The sequence below is a fragment of the Camponotus floridanus genome, unplaced genomic scaffold (genome assembly GCF_003227725.1).
Source record: "Camponotus floridanus strain SB8 unplaced genomic scaffold, Cflo_v7.5 scaffold149, whole genome shotgun sequence".
Lineage (NCBI taxonomy): Eukaryota > Metazoa > Arthropoda > Insecta > Hymenoptera > Formicidae > Camponotus > Camponotus floridanus.
The window spans coordinates 147,668-171,997 of record NW_020229269.1 but is presented as its reverse complement, the minus strand read 5'-3'; the positions used below and the strand labels follow the sequence as shown (position 1 = coordinate 171,997).

Genomic DNA, 24,330 nt, shown 5'->3' with positions numbered 1-24,330 from the left:
TTGGATGATGACACAATATAAAAGCATAATATGAATTTTTTTTTAATTATATCAAAATGAATTAGTTTTTACTGCATGTTATTTTTTTCATTTAATAGTAAAATAATAAAAATGTGTTTGTCAATAAAAATATATATTTTATTCATTATACTTTACAAGTCTTATATTTTCAGTGAAAATAAAGCTTGAAAATAAAATTTGATAAAGATTTATAATTGCTTATTAATGTACAAATTTAAAATAAAATTTTCAATACGTTTTACTAATTTGGCTTATCAAATATGAATATGACATGTTAAGAAGTTAATTTTGATGCGAAGTATAAAAGAAAATGATTCATGTAATTAGAAATCTATAATTAAAAATCTTTTAATTTATCTACTTTTAATTTTTCCTTTTTTTCAGAATGATAATAATAATGTTACAGTACACAATAATGATATCACTATTTCTCTTTCATCTCAACCAGTAAGGAGATATTTTGATATTTAACATTATTTTTAAAAAATCTGTCAAAAATTTCTATTTTTAAATATTTAATTTGTGCAGAGTACTTCCGATTTATTGTTAGAAGAAACCTCAAAAAATATCTCTTCAAAAAAAAGGAATCGAGAGGGTAATAATCCTAATGTGACACGTGGCGAGGTAAGTTATCAATAATTTAATGCCATAGAGAGTGTTCTTGCAATGTTTTTTGTGTATATAAAAAAATTGGTTCATATTTTTTAAGATTTGAATCTTTCTTTGCAGCAACTTCGACTTTTTTTTAATAAGTCAGCTACAGGTAGATGTATATTGCAATTGGCGAAGCAAGGCCCTTATTTGAAGCTGGATAAAGATAGAAATAAATTAACAGAAATTATTATTGAGGACGAATTAAGCAAATCTGAAAAGTAAACCTATTTATCATTGATTTTATAATTTTAAATTAATCTTTCTATAATAATTTTTCCTTAAATTGCTTCACGTTGTCTTATTTTTAGAATGTTTGTATCCTTTTTCTATATTTCTTTATTTTCAGAATTTCAAATGCAGGTTTTATTGAACTTGTAGGAGCCATAACATATATTTTCCGAAGAAGATAGTGTAAGATAGTATACATTATTAGAAGGCTTTTATCAATAATTATATAATAAATTGTATTTTTTTGTGTAGATTTATATTTACATTAATATTATATTAATTTATATTATTTACATTAATATTATATTAATTACATTAATATTATATTATTTACATTAATATTATATTAATTTATATTATTTTGGCAGGAGTTTTATTATATTCCATATAAATATTCAAATGGAAGAAAATTGTTAGCTAAAGGCAAATTAATTACAAAATACTATTCTATTCGGAAGGAATTCAAAACTCTTGGCATTATTACTCGAAACAAAGCTCAATCAGATTCAGATTCTCAAAATGATTTAGAAAGTTAGTTGTACTATTTTTTTATTCGCAATTTTTTTCTTTAGTCTAATAATGTAAAATGGATACTTTTATAATGAATGGTGTTTGGTTTTAATTTTTCTTATTGTTTATGTATTGTAATTTATTTTACTTTATTTCAGTCGATGATGGTCTACAAGGAAAGCTTAACTTTCTTGAAGAGAACATAGAGCCTTGGGTACAGTAGTAGAGTATTGGACAGATACTTCTAAACAAAGAATTGTAAAATTACATGCCCAATCTCGAATTACAAATATAAATAGAGGCAAAAAGAATACTAATGTTAAAAGTAAGCTCAAAAGCCAATTTTAGAAATTACAGAAATAGGAGAAAAAAAAGAAGTCTCAACTTATATGAACAAATACCCAGCACTCAAAGAAAAACTTAGATATACTTTGGTTATTATTTAATATTATTTACTACTCTGCATTATAGCACATGATAAATTTTAATAAGTTTTCAATATGTTCGAAACTCATAATTGTCATTTCGATGTAAAAATTCGCGTAGCCAAAATCCATATCTTTTGATTTAATAAATACGAGAATTCAAAATTAACGGGTGTCGAGAAACTTCTCGAAATACCTATTTTCCACAAAAACTCAACCAGTCGAGTTATCTCTTATTTTTTCAACGCCTAAGAAACGCTTCTCATGCTCGTTGACAATAACATTGTCAACCGTCGACGAAATCTAAACAACACACGGGCATGCGCGCCCATACGTGACGATCAGCTGATCGCCAATCAGCTGATCGAAAAAGATCGTGCGCATGGCAACTGTAAAAACCTTAACTCCTGATCTCATCGGCGGCCAATAATGCGCGGCGAGGTCACCGCTAAAATATAAAATTAATTGGTCCACGTCGCAATGGGTTCAAAATTCCGCTCGCGATGTAAGGGGCACCGCGCGTGGACCCGGCCAAGTCTTACACTTTACGCTCAGTATCGCTTATTCAACCGCTTTGTTAAAACCGCAAAATTCTTATACGACCGCTTATTCTCTCGGATCTCCGTTATCTCTTCATCAAACTTCGCTGCTCAAACCGCACGACGACCGCTATTTCTCTCGGACTTTGAATATCCGCACGCTTTCAACCGCTCAATTCGCTACGCCGCTCGCGATATCTCGCACGGTAACCGCTTCGCTTTGTTGCACCGCTCATTTTACTGTGAATCGTCGTCACTGCACTGAACACTTGTCACTTTTATTTTGACTTTAATAAAGTTTTGTCCTTCTGTGAACCAGAGGCGAATATCTTTGCACTAAACTATCTTCCACTTCCCAGAATTCACTGCCAGACTCGCTAACACAATATGATATTTTTTTGTGTTTTAGTTTGAAATAGATTTTGATTTATTATATCCTGAACAAAAACTTAAGGCCTACAATTGTTTTCAAAATTTATGTGATCGTATTATACAAGCTCTTCAGAACGAAGGAAGTAAATGTGAGGCCCTAAAAGATAATTTGCTACTTCTAACAAGTGATGAGATTTCAGAAGGTAACATTTAGGATATTTATTTTATTTTTATTACAAAGCACATTTAAAATTTAAGATTGGTTTTTATACTGTAAATAAAACTTTATTTTTTTTAACAGAAATCAAGAATTTAGTGGCACCATTGTCACTCTGTTATTTAGACACTGTTATGACCATTACCCGCCATTCTGGTCATCATGGAGATCGCCTCATACAGAAATTCAGGAGGGAGTAATTTCACTAATTGAGGTATTTATCTTATAGAGATATTATATAGATATTTTTTGTTACGGATCTGAACATTATTAAAAAAATTATTTTTATTTTAATTTATTTTGGATTTTCTAAGACAGTGAATGTTTTATTTATAGAGTGTTGGAAAACTTCAAACATTTATACAAGAAAGAAAGAAGAAGTTAACCAATTGGGGCATTACTGTACAGCCATATATTCTTGTCTGTGGTTCATCTGTAGATGATATAGATGCTTGTTATGTAAGGGAGCGTCCCGTTTGACCACGTTAATATTGACCACCGTCCCGATTGACCACGTTGAAATTGACCACGTTGCGATTGACCACGTTGCTATTGACCACGTCCCGATTGACCACAGTCCCGATTGACCACGGTCCCGATTGACCACCGTCTCGATTGACTACGGTCCCGATTGACCACCGTCCCGAATTTCACATGGGTTTGCAACGGGGTGGGAGTGGGGGTGGGGACGGGGGGTGTGCAGCTGTGCGTGTACTTTGCAATGTAAACTGGGACTTTACATAGGTTTATAAAACTGTGGACAACTCAATCATACCTTATGTGAATATTTAAATTATTTTTTTAATTATTTTTTTATTATTATATTTATAACTAGTTATATTAATTTAATTTTTTAATTTTTTTTCTGTGGTCAATCGGGACCGTGGTCAATCGGGACAGTGGTCAATCGGGACGTGGTCAATAGCAACGTGGTCAATCGCAACGTGGTCAATTTCAACGTGATCAATCGGGACGGTGGTCAATATTAACGTGGCCAAACGGGTGCCACTCGTTATGTAATTATTGATACGGAGACACAATTTCTCGTACAATCCCCAACAAGAGTTTTAGATCTATGTTTTAAGATTATTCATGCAGCTCACTTAGAATATTTTCCCGAGAGTTATCGTTTGTGGAGGTTAATTCAAAAAGAATTGTATGAATTAACTACTGAATTTGATGAATGGAAATCTGATGCTCAGCTTCCAAAATTATTTAAGAAGTTTCCTCATAAGTAGGTACGAGACATTTTGTGATACAGTTTATACAGTTTTTAAATATTTAATTTTTTTCTATAAAACATACAAGTATATATTCTAATTTTTATTTACTTTTTATTTATATTTCATGCTAATTTAAACAAAAATACAAGTTAGCGCGATTCTATTTATTTTTCATTTATAATTAATATTTAAAACTAATATTTAATTTAGTATTGTGATATTTACAGGTTTTACAGCAATCAATTAAATTTTAAGTTTATATATAAGTTGCTATAATATAAAAAGCTAAATTAAAAAATTTTAAATAACATGATAAGAAAACTAGCGTCTACGAGCCACAGTGGATGGTAATGCCTGAAAAATTCTTTTTAATTGTACGCGAAATTTTTAAAACGAAAACACGGCATATGCATATATTTTACTTGGTGCATTTAACCAAGATATAGATTCTCATTTTTGAGAAATTCTATAAAACCCTCTTTACCTGAAGAGACGTAGACGAGAAAAATATCGGGGCGAAGTCGTTGAATCGGGAATCGAACCCGAGTCTTTCGCTTGCCGGGCGACTGCTCTTACCACTGAGCTATTCAGCCCCACACCGATACTACCCTCGTCTATTTGTTTATAACTATGGAAAATGAAACGCGATTATTTCAGCTAGCGCGTGAATTAAACTAAATCGAAAGGAAATAGGCTCGTTATATATTAAATAACATGATAAGAAAACTAGCGTCTACGAGCCACAGTGGATGGTCATGCCTGAAAAATTCTTTTTAATTGTACGCGAAATTTTTAAAACGAAAACACGGCATATGCATATATTTTACTTACATATGCACTCATTTTCCATAGTTATAAACAAATAGACGAGGGTAGTATCGGTGTGGGGCTGACTGTGGGAATAGCTCAGTGGTAAGAGCAGTCGCCCGGCAAGCGAAAGACTTGGGTTCGATTCCCGATTCAGCGACTTCGCCCCGATATTTTTCTCGTCTACGTCTCTTCAGGAGGGTAAAGAGGGTTTTATAGAATTTCTCAAAAATGAGAATCTATATCTTGGTTAAATGCACCAAGTAAAATATATGCATATGTTGGAGATTTGAATCTCGCGGTCGGCGTTGCGCCTGGAGTCGCGTATATGGTGTATAGTATTTTTTAACGTTCGACGTGTGGAGACACTGTCTCGTCAGTGGTCTCGTTCTATCTCTCTCGACGCCCTTACTTATTCGCGGCAGCACGTTTACTTTACTGTATTATTTCTTTGAGTGTTTGACTAACAATATAATTTCTGTCTAAACGAATATTATCGGCCATCGTTATTTCCACTCGCCCTCAACAGGTTATGGGCCCAGGAGATAAATCGAGTAGTTAAAAAGCCGAAGTGAAGTAAAACACTCAGTGCGCCGTGAAATCATCGAAAGTGCAGCCATCTTTTCTCATTGAATCGAAGAAAGCAAAAATGGCCATATCCGGTGTCACAAGGATTGACACTCTAAATCGAGAAAATTATGACACCTGAAAAATGCACATGGAGGCGCTCCTAATTAAAAATGACGCCTGGGGATACGTCTCCGGTACAAAGATCAAACCGGAGGTTATACCAAATGACAACGCGAGCAGAGTAGCATACGACGTCTGGATGATCAACGACCGGAAAGCGAGATCCGACATTATTTTATCGATAAGCTCCACTGAGCTTAAACAAATCAAAGGGTGCAAAACTTCCCGGGATGTATGGCAACGTCTTGAAGAGATCTACCAATCCAAAGGACCCGCACGAAAGGCCGCGCTACTGAAACAGCTGATCCTTACACGGATGCAGAAGGAAGACGACGTGCGCGAACATTTACGAAAATTCTTTGACGCGGTCGACAAACTCGCTGAAATGGAAGTGGAAATAAACGCGGATCTTCTCGCGATCTTATTGTTATACAGCCTTCCGTCGACGTTCGACAACTTTCGCTGTGCGATAGAGTCCAGAGACGAATTACTCAGCCCGGAGACTCTACCCTAACAGCACACATGTCCAAAAGATGTCCAAAGGACATCCATAGAATATCCCGATCTCCTATGGATATCCTATGGATATCCTTTGAATATCTTTCGGACATGTGTGCTGTTAGGGCGAGTAAAAATTATTGAAGAGAGCGACGCACGGAAACATGATACGCAAGGAGACATCTCGAACGCAATGGTCGCAAATAAACGCTTCGACAAGCAGAGCAGAACACAAAGGAAGAAAAACGGATTGCCGGTTAAAGATAATACGAATACAACGAAAATAAAGTGTTACCGATGCAAGAAAATCGGTCATAAGGGATCTGAGTGTCGGAAATCTCGCGAAAAAAATGAACAGAGTGCACAAAGCGCGGAGCATCATTTATTCTACGGCGTACCCGAAACGCAAGCATATAAAAACAATAAATATTCGCTCGAACTGACACAAGCCGCGTACGCGAATCAGGATACCGTTTGGTGTTTAGATAGTGGTTGTTCGTCACATTTAAGTAAAAGTATAGACGACCTCAATGATACTTGTAACGTCGAATCGGGAAAATTACATTTAGCGAATAATGCATCGACGGATGTAAAGGCTCGCGGAAATGTACATATTCAAGTAAGTCTCGGACCGAAGACTAAAAGAGTCGAATTAACCGACACGTTACACGTTCCCGATTTACGTACAAATCTCATGTCGGTCGGTAAGATTACCGACAAAGGTTATCGCGTGATTTTCGAGAAAGATTCGGCGGAAGTTATCAACGATTTACGGCGACACTATACTAATCGCGAATCGGGTTGACGGATTGTACTACATTAAGGCGGAAAGAACGAATGCACGTATCGCGAGCTTATACACAAAGAAGCAGGAATCTTCAAATTTAGAGTCGTCGAGCTTATGGCATCGTAGAATGGGGCATTTAAACATGAAGGATTTAGTTTTAGCTTCACAAAGGAAAACGATAGAAGGCATTGGCGTCATCGAATCGAAAGGAGATATCAATTGCAAAGTATGCATTCAAGGTAAAATGTCGCGTGCCGCATTTCCCAAGCATTCCGAGCGAAGTACCAAAATATTGGACCTGGTTCACTCTGATGTATGCGGCCCGATGCGCACCAAATCCCACGGGAGAGCCAAGTACTTTGTCATTGATGACCATTCCGGCTGGTGCGAGGTGCGATTCTTGAATAAAAAGAATGAGGTATTTACCGAATTCAAAAAGGTAAGAGCATTGTTCGAAAAACAGACAGGTGAGTCTTTAAAATGTCTACAAAGCGACAATGGAACCGAGTACCTAAATAATGCATTTAATGATTTCATGAACACTAACGGCATTCGACGACGATTAACCGTAGCCAACAATCCTGAGCAAAATGGGAAGGCAGAACGTCGCAATAGAACCCTCTCTCAAACAGGGTGTTAGAAATAGCAAAGTGTCTACTCATTCAATCCGGACTGCCGAATTCTTTTTGAGCTGAGGCGATTATGACTGCAAACTTCATTAGAAACAGGTGCCCCTCCAAGTCACTCGATGGTAAGACTCCATATGAGATGTGGCACGGAAAAAGGCCGAGAGTGGACTTCTTCAGGGAATTCGGATGCAAGGTTTACGTCCTCGATCGAATTTCTCACAAAGAAAAGTTCGACTCCAAAACGAAAAGCGGGATCTTCCTAGGATATTCAGATCAATCTAAGGGATATCACATATTGATCCCCGAAGAACGAAAAGTCGAAATAGCCAGGGACGTAAAATTCATGGAAGATACATCGCCCCTGACACCCACGTCTTCAAGATCACAACCGTTAGAAACACAGAGCGACATATCGAAGATCGATATTCCTTTAATTAAGGCGATCCCAGAAGACGGTGACATCGACGAAGAAGAAGATATAGTATTATCCAACGCAGATGATGACGACGATGAAAACACCGAGGAAATATGCACCGACCAGAGGATAATGAAAAGAGGTCCCGGCAGGCCACAGAAGATCAAAACCGGAAGGAGAGGGCGACCTTCGAAGCAGTATTGCATTGCTGAAGCGAACTGCAGTCAAGAAGCGTTCTTACAAGGAAAGGGTCGGAAGTGTCCCCCTCCGATTTTAATGAGCTTTGAATATGTTGTAGTCTAGATCAAAATAGGAGACACGTATTTTTTTATAAGTGCTGAGTCGGCCGTTAAGGGGGTGAAACACCTTCTTGAAAAAAATCGATTTTTTCATTTCTCAGCGGATACCGTCGAAGCGATAAGAGATATAAACAAAAGTTTCAAATAAAAGTTTTATGGTCTTTAATGTACTTCAAAATCATGTAATCAGATTTGTCGAAAATGTCATATTTTTCGAAATCCCCCCCCCTCCCTTTTAATGTTTGAAAATTTTTAAATTTGTCTCATAACAAAACTTATAGCTCATTTAACGACAAATTCAATCATATATAATAAAGTTGTATTCCGAAGTCACATTTTTCAGAAATAAATTAAAAATATCCCTATACACTACTATACGCCCGCTTTATCCGCCTTATGACGCTCGTTATTCACAGCGACAGTCATTTTTCTTCGCAAACTCACAGAGGCAACCATAAATTAGCAATAAATAATTTATGAGAATATATTTTTATAAATTATAGAAATTATATTTATAAATATAATTATAAATTATATAATAATTATAATTATAATATATGTCTATATTATGTGACAATAAATATACATATAATTTATATGGAAAAGTAATGTTTTTAATGCATGAAAAATAAAACTAGTCGGACAAGGAAAATTATTGATCAGATGCCGATGTTAATAGATTCAATTCTATGAATAAACAGATGTCGCATTCGCGAAATGAGTTGGTGCAATATATTATTTTATTAACAACTGCGTGCAGTGGAACACATATTACTATTAAAGCGTCTATCGAATATACGCGAGCGCGATAGTAAATATATTTATATATATAAGAAAATAATTAAAAGGATTATAACTTATAAAGCGAGCGAAAAAATGCGTCGCGATAAGAAAGTCAGCTGCCCGAAGTGCTGATACAGCCAGTATCACACGGCCAAGTCATCAAACAGAGGAAGAAATCACTCTCGAAATAGCGCTGAATTGCAATAAAATGCGAGGAAGTCTTCGGACTTCCTTCGCTTGCATTTTGATCACGCCACTTTAGAAATAACCAATGATTTTATTTGGTCATGCCACCGCGCGATCCTCCTCCGATAATCGTTCAGAATCGGAGGCGTTAAAAGCCACCGCCTAGAAGCGGCGGACAGTCACAAATCAGTTATCAAATAATTAACAAGTGCTCGAGTTAATTAACAAGACTAGCCGTTATCCTGAAAAAACAATTGTGCCCCACGCACACAACAATACAGTATGTATGTACTTTTTCGATTTTTAAAACTTTTATAGTTTTTTGCTTTTACTTACACTTCATTCAAAATTGCGGTTTATCTGTTTTGTTTTAATGTATTTAAATTATAATTAATATTTTATTACTTTATTTAAGTTATGTGATAAAACTGTTCTATTTTTCATGAAACTCGGAAAACGTAACAAATTATTAATACGCATTAAATAATAAAATATTTTTGTTGCTAATAAGTATTTTTTTGCTAATATTTATAAAACAAATATACATAATGTTAATAATTTTTTTAGATAATGTTTAATCCAAGAAATGTAGCAGTACTGCTATACACTGCACTGTATATGACTGGGGAATTCCCAGAAAGTCCTGTTACAACAGATGAAAATGAAACAAAAGACATGATGGAAAATATGCTTCGATCAATGTATGAAGAAGCGTTTGAAGTTTATGAAGAATCATCATTAGATTTTCAAAACGAATTTGATATACCTGAAGTAGAACCTGTAATTGATGAAGAAAGAGAAGAAGACACATATTTTGTAAAAGAAATTGAATGTGTTGCGGATTCTGTACCAATAGAATATAAAAGAAATGCAGTAGAGTTATGGAGAAGTGGAACAAAAAAGTCAAGAACTCTTGCATCTATAAGAAATAGATTTCGGAAAGTCACGTCATTACGTCAATTAAGAAGATGGGAGCAGCAAGTAAATCAAGGTGGCAACAGATTTGATAAACTGAAAGAAATTTCAACATATACGTTAAATAAATTCCATGAAGGTATTGAAAAGGGAATAATTATTCATGACATTGATATTGCTCGATGGGCTCTTCGCGCACAGAAGGAAGTAAATCTACTTGGGTTTACAGCATCATTATCATGGGTAAAAAGGTTTAAGCTTGCACATAATATCGTATCTAGAAAAATTACAAAATTTATAACAAAAAAAAATTTAGCGTCAGACAAAGATTTAGAAGCACGAAGCAAGTCATTTATCGAAAATGTTAAATCTTCTATTATACAATATGGAATTGAAAATGTATATAATTCGGACCAAAGTGGATTTCAATTAGAATTTCATTCCGGTCGTTCACTATCACCTATTGGTATTAAAAAAGTAGAGCGCATAGTACAATCCATATCAGCAACTACACATAGTTATACTATACAACCTATTGTTTCAGCTGATGGTAGATTATTATCGCCTCTGTTTATTGTTTTAAAAGAACCTACTGGAACATTTGGTCCAATAGTAAAAGAAACAATGTTTAAAGATAATAATATCTTTGTCATGGCATCAAAATCTGGAAAATTAACATCGCATCATTTTGAGATCTGGATAAAAGAAGTGTTTTTTCCAAATGTTGGACCAAAATCAGTGTTATTATTAGATTCTTGGACTGGTCATTGTCCTGATATAATTCAAAGAAACAAACCAGATTTTATAGACAATATTAATTTGTTAACTATACCAGCTGGAGCAACGGGAAAAATACAACCTTTAGATGTATTCGGTTTTCGTTTATGGAAAAATTTTGTTAGACATTTTTCAGATACCATCATGCTTTTAGATCTTGACGTCAAGCTTCATTCAAGAAACAATATTTTAAAATTACAATCATTAACACATAATCAATTTTCATCACCAAGGTTTAAAAATTTATTCAAATATGCATGGTATAAAAGTGGTTATTTAGAAAAGAAACCAGAAGAATTTGATACACCAGTAGATTTTTGTTTCAAAACTAATTTAAAACCAACATGTGATATTTGCGGTGAAATTGCTGTAATTTCTTGCGCATGGTGTAAAAAATCCCTTTGTATAAATCATTTCTTTCATGATCATCATCTTTGTAACCGATATCAACCATGAATATTTGTTATTCTTGTATGCAATAATTATGTACGGTATTTTATGTAATATTTCCATATACATATATATAATGACTTCGGAATACAACTTTATTATATATGATTGAATTTGTCGTTAAATGAGCTATAAGTTTTGTTATGAGACAAATTTAAAAATTTTCAAACATTAAAAGGGAGGGGGGGGGATTTCGAAAAATATGACATTTTCGACAAATCTGATTACATGATTTTGAAGTACATTAAAGACCATAAAACTTTTATTTGAAACTTTTGTTTATATCTCTTATCGCTTCGACGGTATCCGCTGAGAAATGAAAAAATCGATTTTTTTCAAGAAGGTGTTTCACCCCCTTAACGGCCGACTCAGCACTTATAAAAAAATACGTGTCTCCTATTTTGATCTAGACTACAACATATTCAAAGCTCATTAAAATCGGAGGGGGACACTTCCGACCCTTTCCTTGTTAGCCGAAATCCCCATTGATTAGGCAGTCACGAGTCCTCATTCTCACGAGTGGTACGAAGCGATAGGATCTGAAATGAGAAATCTCATTGAGAATGATAAATGGAAAATTGTGAATCGCCCTACAGACCGCAAAGTGATCGGAAGCAGAATCGTATTGCGTAACAAGTATGGAGCGGACGGATCACTAGAACGAAGAAAGGCAAGAGTCGTCGCCCGTGGTTTTTCTCAACGTCCGGGAATCGACTTCGGCGAGACCTTCGTCCCAGTAGCTCGACTAAGTTCAGTTCGCATCGCAACGGCTATTGCAATTAAAATTTAATTAAATTTTAATTAAAATTGTTAAATTTTAATTAAAATTGTTTAATTTCGGAATATAACATGATTATACGTCAGTTTGATGTAACAGCTGCTTATCTCAACGGTCATCTAGACGAAGAAATATTTATAGAGATCCCCGAAATGACGGAGGAAGCCTTGAAACAGATTATACGTACAGAACGAAGAAATAGCGTAATCGAAAAGAAAGCTAGAAAAATGCTCGAAGGCATAGAAAGCGGAAACAAAGTATGTCAACTGAACAGAGCACTCTATGGACTCAAGCAATCCGGACGCCAATGGCACAAGAGGCTAAGTCAAGAGATGCAAAACTCGGATTCACGCCTTTAAATTCAGACCCCTGTGTGTACTCATCAAATCAAGGGGGAGCCTTTACGCTTGTCGTTGCCTATGTCGACGATATTTTGATCATCTCGAAGAATAGGAATGACATCAAGAAAATCGGAGAAAACCTCTCGAAGATTTTCAACATACGCGATCTGGGCGACGTGAAATGCTGTCTCGGCATAGAATTCATACGTCACGAAGACGGATACTCCATTCATCAGAGAGGATTTATCCTGGATGTTCTGACGCGTTTCGGAATGACCGAATGCAAAGCCATTTCAACTCCCATGGACGTCAGTACAAAATTAAGTCGAAGTAAGTCTTTGGGCGATAAAGAAGATAATAAGGTACCCTACCGTGAGCTTATAGGATCTCTGATGTATATAGCCATGGGTACAAGGCCAGACATCGCCCATGCGGTAAGTTATCTAAGTTGTTACAATGATTGTCACAAACATGCTCATTGGGTTGCAGCCAAACGAGTGCTGCGTTATTTAAAGGCCACTCTAGATTACACAATCAACTACAAATCGACTGGCGGACGACCTCTCACCGGGTTCGTCGATGCTGACTGGGGAAGCTGCCCAGATGATCGTAGATCGTATACAGGATATGCTTTCATTCTCGCCGGTGGCTGCATCACCTGGGAGTCCAGAAAGCAGAGAACGGTAGCATTATCGTCAACGGAGGCTGAGTACATGGGAATCAGCGATGCCTTCAAGGAAGCTATATATCTATGAAAGTTCCTGGTAGAGCTTGGATTAGAGCCCCTAGGAAACATCACCGTTATGTGCGACAACATCGGAGCTCAGAAGATCGCGACAAATCCCGTGTTTCATTCTCGCACGAAACATATAGACATTAGACATCACTTTGTGCGGGAAACGTTAAATTCAGGATATGTCAATATAATGCATGTCTCCACAGATGATATGGCTGCTGACGTACTAACTAAAGGTCTGCCTAGTAACAAACATAATAAATGCGTAAAATTATTAGGGATGAGTCAACTCCGTGCTTAACGAGGGGAAGTGTTGGAGATTTGAATCTCGCGGTCGGCGTTGCGCCTGGAGTCGCGTATATGGCGTATAGTATTTTTTAACGTTCGACGTGTGGAGACACTGTCTCGTCAGTGGTCTCGTTCTATCTCTCTCGACGCCCTTACTTATTCGCGGCAGCACGTTTACTTTACTGTATTATTTCTTTGAGTGTTTGACTAACAATATAATTTCTGTCTAAACGAATATTATCGGCCATCGTTATTTCCATTCGCCCTCAACAGCATATGTCGTGTTTTCGTTTTAAAAATTTCGCGTACAATTAAAAAGAATTTTTCAGGCATTACCATCCACTGTGGCTCGTAGACGCTAGTTTTCTTATCATGTTATTTAATATATAACGAGCCTATTTCCTTTCGATTTAGTAAAAAAATTTTATTTTCGTTTTTTATTATTCTTACTTAAATTAGTTGAATTATCTGTCAAAATGCCGTCTTGTTTTATATGTACAATTAAGTTACATGATATTAATCAATTACACAAACACTTAAGATTTATTCATAAGCTTAATATATATAATACTTAATGATAAGATAACTGTTCTATTTTCAAGTGCATCGAAGTTGGATGTTACCAACGATGTTCTAATTGGAATAGCTTTAGACGTCATTTTAATAAGTTTCATAATGTTTCTATTGATAATACTTCAGATTCTGTGAGTGATGAAAATATTTATAAAAAATCATTTAACACTTCTGTTTTGACTATTGACAATGATTTGAATAATTATGAGTGCAAAAATAATAGGTTTTCTCTATCTATCAATGAAACTTCCTTCTCTGATAAATTTTTACTCAATGAGACTTTTTTAAAAGATCAAATCAAGACTTGTGCTTCCATTATTAATAGGTAAACTATACAATAAATCTGGTCGCCCCCATAAAATGATTCAGGAATATGTAGAAGATATTACTGATTTTTTGTCTACCAATCCTTCATTGCTAACTGCTCATATTTCAACCATACTTCAAAGTCAAAATGTGGACTCTGATATTATTGATGACATTTGTTGTAAAATCAATATATTAAGAAACCCATTTGAGGGCTTAAACTCAGAATACTTGAGATTACAATTTTCGAAAAAGTCAGGATTCTATATTGCACCTGAATATTATACAATTGCTACTGATATGTTCTCTAAAAAAATTGATGGCAAAGTACTTGTTGAGATTGATAACGTTAAAGGACAATTTATATGTTTGAGAAAAATTCTTAAAGTTTTTCTAGAGTTACCAAATGTGTTCAATATTACAAATGCTTTAAGTAAAACTTCATGCGAGGATTTTTTTTGCTGACTACATTTATGGATTTCATTGGCAAAAAAAAAAGAAAATTATTTGGTGTAAAACATTGTAATTCCTCTTTTTGTATTTTATGATGACTTTGAAGTTGATAAAGAAATTGGATCTCATAGTGAAAAACTTGGTGCTGTTTATGTCAAAATAGCATGTCTTCCCTCTCAGAATTTCAAGGTTCTTTAGATAATATTTTTTTGGCTTTACTTTTTAATACATCTGATCGTGTTAATTATGGAAATAAGCGAATATTCAGGATTTTTATTAAAAAATTGAACTTCTTATTGAATAATGGTATTCAAATTATTATAAATAATGTTACTCACACAGTCTATTTTGTTATAGCTCTTCTAATAGCTGATAATTTAGCTCTTCATTCAATGCTTGGTTTTTTAGAAGGATTACTGCAAATTTTCCATGTCGTATTTGCCGTGCTCATAAATCTTTAATTCATTTTCAAACAGAGGAAAATTCAAGTTTACTCAGAAATAAATTACAGCATGATATAGATTGCAAGATTGGTAATGTATCTTTAACTGGAGTTAGTGATAAATCTGCCCTAAATGAGATTGAGACTTTTGAAGTAACTGATAATCAAAGTGTTGACAATATGCATGACGTTTTTGAGGGTGTTTGTATTTATGATATGGCTCACATTCTCTATCACTTCATTTTTATAAAAAGTTATTTTACTATCGAAACACTTAACTTTCGACTAATTATATTTGATTATGATAAAACTAATTAATAAACCTATTGAATTCAAAGAGAAGGCTCTTCGCAAAAAATCAATAAAAATGCCAGTGCGAAAACTGCCAGTGAGATGCGCACTTTTGTTCGTATCTTTGCTTTACTCGTAGGTGACCTTGTTCCTGATAACGATCCCGTATAGAAGTTTTACTTAATTCTTCGTGATATTATTGAAATTATTTTGTGTAGGCAAATACAAAAAGAACTCTATAAGATATTAGAAGAAAGAATTGCTGAACACCATCGTTTGTATGTTACTCTTTTCCATAATACTTTAAAACCTAAACACCATCATATGATTCATTATCCAATCAATTTTACCTCAGTCTGGTGCTCTTGTTAATTTAGCATGTGATCGATTTGAAGCCAATCATCAACCAGCTGTGCAAGATGCTAAAGCTACTCGTTCTAGGAAAAATATTGCTTTAGCTTTAAAACAACAACTTCGATGCGCTTATCGATTTATGACTCGAAAGGGACTTCATATTACACTAGAAGTAGGGTCTGAAGAAAAACTAGATTATAATTCAACATTTCTTCCAATAAATTTTTCTAATGGTTTTACGCAACATATTTTTGTCACTTTTAAAGGAACTTTATATCAAAAGGGAATGTGCAATAGGAGTCGATAATGATAATGGGCCTCAATTTGGTATTATTTCCTCTATTCTAGTAAATCGTAATGATAATATCTGTCTCGTATGCAATGTTCTTACATGTACACTGTACAGTGAACATTTTCATGCTTATAATGTTATTAATACTTCCAATGTAATATCAATTCTAATTACTGATCTTTTAGATTACTTACCTTTGTTATTTTGTAAAGGTATTGATGGAAAACAATATGTAACACTGCATCATTTACTTTAGCAAGTAAAGAATATAATATAAAGTACTTATATATTATAAATAGTTGTACAGTTTTTGTAACTAGTTTTGTAAGTCACATTATGAATAAACTTTATTCTTTTTAATGAAATGGTATTACTTAATATTATAATTTTTTTCTAATTAATTATATAGCTTTTTTAGCGTACCTATGCAATTTAAAAGAGAGACAGTTTTGGTCAACGCCTCTTTTTTTTATTGAATGTATTTGCTTAGCGTTGCATATATACAGGGTGTCTGCTAAACATGCGGCAAAAATTCAGGGGGTGATTTATTGGGTTATTTTAAGACTTTTTTGTTATCTGATAATTTTCGAAAAAATGCTTTGTTTCGAAAATAAAAGCAATAAAAGTTTTTTGACCAATTTTTTATTCCATAGATAACAGGCGATACAGGTTTTTTAACAAAATTATTGAAAATTACAAGAACTGTTCAAAATGACTACCACCAGCTAGGATGCAGGAATCTAATCTTCTCCTCATTGACAGCCGAACAAAAGTTTAACTATCAATGGCAAATAAACAAATTTTGTTATTGTTTTCAACATCTGCACTAGCTTGCTACGTTTATTTAGACTACGTTAATACTTGAAAAAAACCTGTATCGCCTATTATCTATGGAATAAAAAATTGGTCAAAAAACTTTTATTGCTTTTATTTTCGAAACAAAGCATTTTTTCGAAAATCATCAGATAACAAAAAAGTCTTAAAATAACCCAATAAATCACCCCCTGAATTTTTGCCGCATGTTTAGCAGACATCCTGTATATATACATATATACAGGGTGGGCCATTTTAAGTGATCCACCCTAATAACTTTTTTATATTTGAATGTACAACAAAATGTTTCAAATAAAAGTTGCTTGACTTCGAGGGGGACAGAAGATGGGTTGCAAAAATTTGACCTTGGATAGTCATTTGAAGGTCACATAAAGATTACCTTTAATTTCTTAAATGGAACCCCCTATTTTTCATTGCATATTCTTGTAGCTTATCTCGCGAGCTTTCCAAAACACTATAATTAAGTACCTTTTTATTAAGTACTTTTTGAGTTATAAGGCTTGAAATAATTTCTTAATTTTACATAAACCATAAAATATCTAGTAAACCATTCATTTTTCGATTATCTTACCTTCATACTTTTATGTACAAAATAATGAGAGGAATCAATTGGTGTAAAGAAAACATACAGTTGTTTTTAAGAAAAAATATGGAATTGTTAATTGCAAATTACATATTTTTTTTTAGAAACAACTATGTGTTTTCTTTACACCAATTGATTCCTCTCATTATTTTGTACATAAAAGTATGAAGGTAAGATAATCGAAAAATGAATGGTTTACTAGATATTTTATGGTTTATGTAAAATTAAGAAATTATTTCAAGCCTTATAACTCAAAAAGTACTTAATAAAAAGGTACTTAATTATAGTGTTTTGGAAAGCTCTCGAGATAAGCTACAAGAATATGCAATGAAAAGTAGGGGGTTCCATTTAAGAAATTGAAGGTAATCTTTATGTGACCTTCAAATGACTATCCAAGGTAAAATTTTTGCCACCCATCTTCAGTCCCCCTCGAAATCAAGCAACTTTTATTTGAAACATTTTGTTGTACATTCAAATATAAAAAAGTTATTGGGGTGGATCACTTAAAATGGCCCACCCTTATATATATACAGGGTGTCCCATTTTAATCCCCCACCCGAAATATTTTGAAAAGTAAATGTTTTAGAGAAAAATGTTTCAAACAAAAGTTGTTCAGGACAAAGGGGGCAATAATTGTGCATTATTGGTTCTGACCTTGAAGTCAATGTTCAAGGTTATTTGAAGGTGACATTGATTTTTTTAAATGGAAAGTCCTATTTTCGACACCGGATTTGGAAAGAGCGAGAAATTTTGCGTCCAAAATGGTACTTTATAATTTTTTTATGTGACCTTCAGAAGGTCAAATGTTGAATCGTCTGGAAGCTTTTTAACTTTAGATTCATGGGCAAACAAATACTTGGGTAGGACTTGGTGCCGACGAACTTTTACCATTTTGACCTTGAGGGCAATTTTTAAGGTCAACACGAATACCAATCCGGGATGAAAGGCGTTTAATTCGAAAAGTCTGCATACCGCTGGCGTTAGCGTCATCCAACATGCACCCCGCGGAGGTCGCACAGTCGGATTTGCATGCCTTCGGGGTGCTTGCATTTTGGAGAAGGTATGTCTGGAGAGGGGGAGGGTAGGGCGAGGAGGGGTGGTTCGGGGGGGGAGGGCGCAGCCCCCTGATTCATAATTTGAAATGATCTGAAATGAAAATGAGCATTCGCTTTCTCTTACCCTCGCATGTAGACTGACACCAATCCAATCCCATCAATCCAATCCCATCAATCCAATCTCTCCAATCCATCCAATCCAATCCTATCAATCTCAGTAATCCGATCAATCAAATCCGATCTGTTCAATCCGATCAATCCGATCAACCCGATCAATCCAATTCGATCAATCCGATCAATCCAATCCGATCAATCCGACCAATCCATTCCGATCAATCCGATCAATCCAATCCGATCAATCCGACCAATCCATTCCGATCAATCCGACCAATCCATTCCGATCAATCCGACCAATCCATTCCGATCAATCCGACCAATCCATTCCGATCAATCCGATCAATCCAATCCGATCAATCCGATCAATCCAATCAATCCAATCTGCATCCGTACATCTGTTAGTTCGTGCATTTCTGCATTCGTGCATATGTGCAGCCACACATTTTGACATTCCTACATTCCTACATTTCTGAATTCGTATTTTTCTGTGATTGTGCATATCTGATTTTCTACGTTTTTGCATTCATACATTTCTGCAATTACACGTTACTTCATTTGTACATTCATGCATTGCTGCAATGGTTCATACCTGCATTCATGCCTATGTGCATTCGTACTCTTCTTCATTTGTACATTTTTCATTCGTACATTTGGTCATTCCAACATTTCTCCAGTCCTACATTCCTGCATTCGTATTTGTCTCATTGTTTTTTTAATTTAAATATGTTTCGTTTTCTTCCTTACATATCTTTCAAAAAAGATTAGGAATAGTTCATCCAAGAAATTTAATTTCTTTAAGTATTTATTTGTATTTAACGCTTCGTTTGTTAGTTTTGTGTATAACATTAGCTATTATAATTTTTTTTTTACATATTGGAAACAGTTCCGCCCAGTATTCTTAACTTTGCAAATCAAATTTCTTTAGTTTCTTTTTTCGTAAATACAATCATGTCTGATTATTTGCCAAATGAAATTGTGGACATGATTAAGATTATTGGAGAAGCTAGGAGTAATTATTCTCTAGCCGAGCGTCTATACGCCCAGAAATTTCCAAATAGGCGACACCCTGATAGGAGGACAATGCAAAGACTTTGCACAAGAGCCGAGCAAGGTATTTTAAAACGAGTGCGTAAAAAAACAGGTCCTGCTGAAAGAAAGTCGGTAACAGTTTTGGCTGCTGCAACTGTAAATCCTCAAATTTCTACGAGACAAATTGAAAAAGACCACGGTATACCGAAGTCAACGGCGAACCAAATTTTCAAATCGAACAAATTTCACCCTTATCATATCCATATGACACAGAAATTGGAAGAGGGTGATTTTCCACGTCGTCTAGGATTCTGCAACTGGATGCAAGGTCAGATAGATGCAAATCCTGCATTTGATGAACAGGTTCTATTCAGCGATGAAGCCACATTTACAAACAGAGGTGACGTTAATAGACATAAGTGTCACTATTATTCTGATATCAATCCTCATTGGAAACGAAATAGAGAATTTCAACGACAATGGTCTATTAACGTCTGGGCCGGTATTGTAGGTGACTACATTGTAGGGCCATTTTTCTTCGAAGAGCATTTAAATGGAGCTAATTATTTAAATTTCCTACAAAATGAATTGCCACTCCTTTTAAGGTATGTACCGGGCAATACATGTCGAAGAATGTGGTTTCAGCAGGATGGGGCACCCGCTCATCGATCAAGACTAGTTAAAGAGTACTTAAATGAGCAATTTCCGAACAGGTGGATTGGCTTGGGCAGTCATATTCAGATTTGGCCTCCACGATCACCAGACTTGACACCGTTAGACTTTTTTCTTTGGGGTTACCTAAAGGAGAAGGTCTATGCAACAGAACCGACAACGGTAGAGGATATGAAAGTCAGGATACGAAGAGCATGCCAGGATATTACACCGGACATTCTTCGAAGTGTGAGAGAGTCGTTCAGCAATAGAATTAACCAGTGCATTCAGGTTAATGGAGCGGCATTTGAACATTTCAAATAGAATATGAACTGTAAGGTCTCGACACAAATGCTCTTGCCTTTGTTGACTGGATTGATTATTTAATCTTGCCTTTGTTGGCCGGACACACACACACACACACGCGCGCGCACGCACGCACGCACGCACGCACTTACATACACGCACACGCACATACACACAGGTGACGGCAAGGGGAACCACCTGATCAAAGCACCCCGAAGACATGCAAATCCGACTGTGCGACCTCCGCGGGGTGCATGTTGGATGACGCTAACGCCAGCGGTATGCAGACTTTTCGAATTAAACGCCTTTCATCCCGGATTGGTATTCGTGTTGACCTTAAAAATTGCCCTCAAGGTCAAAATGGTAAAAGTTCGTCGGCACCAAGTCCTACTCAAGTATTTGTTTGCCCATGAATCTAAAGTTAAAAAGCTTCCAGACGATTCAACATTTGACCTTCTGAAGGTCACATAAAAAAATTATAAAGTACCATTTTGGACGCAAAATTTCTCGCTCTTTCCAAATCCGGTGTCGAAAATAGGACTTTCCATTTAAAAAAATCAATGTCACCTTCAAATAACCTTGAACATTGACTTCAAGGTCAGAACCAATAATGCACAATTATTGCCCCCTTTGTCCTGAACAACTTTTGTTTGAAACATTTTTCTCTAAAACATTTACTTTTCAAAATATTTCGGGTGGGGGATTAAAATGGGACACCCTGTATATAAGGGTGGGCCATTTTAAGTGATCCACCCCAATAACTTTTTTATATTTGAATGTACAACAAAATGTTTCAAATAAAAGTTGCTTGATTTCGAGGGGGACTGAAGATGGGTGGCAAAAATTTTACCTTGGATAGTCATTTGAAGGTCACATAAAGATTACCTTCAATTTCTTAAATGGAACCCCCTACTTTTCATTGCATATTCTTGTAGCTTATCTCGAGAGCTTTCCAAAACACTATAATTAAGTACCTTTTTATTAAGTACTTTTTGAGTTATAAGGCTTGAAATAATTTCTTAATTTTACATAAACCATAAAATATCTAGTAAACCATTCATTTTTCGATTATCTTACCTTCATACTTTTATGTACAAAATAATGAGAGGAATCAATTGGTGTAAAGAAAACACATAGTTGTTTCTAAAAAAAAATATGTAATTTGCAATTAACAATTCCATATTTTTTCTTAAAAACAACTGTATGTTTTCTTTACTGTATGTTTCTTAACTGTATGTTTTAGGACGTTCTCGCGCGATCCGCGGCGAGCCGAGAAGCGGAGGCCGTTTCGATATCTTGATAAGTTGGGCGCCAGATGCGGTCTTTCACGTATCAGTTTTCCACGAAACGTCAGAGAACGCGAAAAATGACAACCTGCTTCGCCACGGGCCGACTAGCTCGCCTAACGGTAGAGGGGAGGGGTTTTGGGAGAAAGTCAATTGATTATGCGAGACTTCACTAGTTCAATATGCGACAGACATAAAAGCGGGTATCGACAACCACGAGATACTAACACTCAAATAAATTACGCGAGTTTAACAAAGAAATATAACAAATTTATTAATAGAGAAATAATATAAAAGAAAAATGTAAAAATGAGATTGAAGAACAAATCAGATTAAAACGACGGTTCACAATAAATTCAAAAAAAGGTAAGAAAGCAAAATACACAATCAAATTAATCCTGGCACGACTAATAAGACGTTATTCAAAGCAAATGTCCGCTCGAAATCGACAATCAAAACGAGAGCGCTAAGACAATCCTGTTGTTTATCCGAGCCCGTTTTTATGGCCGGAGTTCGCTTGACTGAACGATACTTCTCAGAATACAAAGGATTTTCGACACGGAAATATTCGCGGATGATATTCATCCAAAACGTACCGTAATTTCGACAACCAAATCGACGATTTATCACTACGGACTGTTCTTCACACTTTCCCAGTTCGCAATTCTAAACGACAGCTTAACAGTTCGACAGCATAATTAACTAGAGATCGAAAATAATGAATAATTTTGCGAAGACGGGTCTTGTATGCGACAGGTGAGCGATATGTTCGAAATTCAATAGCCGACGGCGGCCGAAGATTTTTCTCAGTCGGCGTTCCGCCTCTTTCTTCCGCGCAAGCAGCTCAGATTTCACTCTCGGTCTTACTTTTGCGATTATTTCGCACCGCGACGCACTCGACAAACGCAAATTCTTACTTACTCTTGCGATTATTTCGCACCGCGACACATTCGACAAAGGCAACTCTTACTTACTACGCTCTATTCGCCGGCGTAGTAAGCGCGACAAAGACGCAAATACTCTAACGCACACAATTCGGTATAAGACAATGGATGCTCACACGCACACTTAACAATCGACGACGACATCTACGCAATCGGACACAAAAATCGCCCTGAGATAATCTACGGGAATATTCCACGCGGTAACGACAGCGATACGACAACACGGACGGTGTACGCTTTTTGCGATCCTCCTTCGCGCACGCGGTCGATATTAGGCGGTCAATAGCTACGCGTAATGAATACCCCGAGACCCGGAGAGAGACGAACGTTGCCTTATCAATTACTGCCGACAATACGACTGTCCGCTTTTCCTCGATCGTTTGCCTCCGATCGCCCGAAAATTCACAAAAAAACGACGATTCGACACCAACCTGAGCGGTCGCGAAACACGAAAATGGCGACGGCGGCAGAACGGCCGGCCGGCGGACCGAATCGCGTATATGACTCACAGTGAAAAAAAGATGGGCAACCTCACTGATATGAATCCTCTTGCTGGGGATGGTCCTCGGATTCGTCATCCGCGGATATCTCTATAACGGCTTTCGACAACAATTACCACAAACGATAACGACGACAAACAGTGACTAATCAAGTCAATCGAGCATCCGCACCAGAATCATCCGTGGATCTCCGCATCCAGGGTCGATAGCGGCGTCAATGACCACGTAGAGGGGTGCGCAGCCCCGCGGCCAATCAGGTTGCGAGCGATCCCGGCGCCTCGCGAGGTGCGAGGTATTTCGGCGCCTGGCGCGCAACGGCCTCAGATTAAAATTTTGCTGTCGCGGACCCATTTTCAATGGCCCGATGGAGGCTCAGCTGTCGTTCTCGTCTCTGCGGGGGAGATAACGTCGATCCGACCTTCGCCCTGCTTTCTCGAAAAGGGGTGATGTAGCATCTTTGGCTTCTGATCACTCGACCTTTCAGGCGCTATTTCGCCCCCCCCGCCGGCTGTCGAGGAGCGCCGTGTCGTCAGGCGTAACGTAAGATCCCTCGGCGCGCTCCTGGTCCTTTGGATTTACTCCGGCGGGTTGCCCGATAGTCGATTAATACACAAAGAAAATGACAAAGAAAATTAATACACGCAACAAAATAATAATATTGCTCGTCTCTCCAGGGAGTTCGATAGTGTTCTCTCGTTGTGGATTCTGGCGCGGCCGCTCGGCCCGCGTCCCGTAAAAATCGGGGC

At 36.2% G+C, this 24,330-nt stretch overlaps 1 protein-coding gene across 1 annotated transcript; it reads left to right on the top strand.

Moving 5' to 3' along the window:
* Positions 1 to 19,816: 19,816 nt before the first annotated feature.
* On the top strand, positions 19,817 to 20,872 carry LOC112637261. Its single transcript, XM_025406560.1, has one exon. The coding sequence runs from the start codon at positions 19,817 to 19,819 to the stop codon at positions 20,870 to 20,872; it is 1,056 nt and encodes a 351-aa protein (XP_025262345.1).
* The last annotated feature ends 3,458 nt before the right edge of the window (positions 20,873 to 24,330 follow it).

Bases quoted from the DNA above. Each gene is read 5' to 3' on its own strand.
- LOC112637261 (XM_025406560.1), top strand. From the start codon at position 19,817: ATGTCTGATTATTTGCCAAATGAAATTGTGGACATGATTAAGATTATT.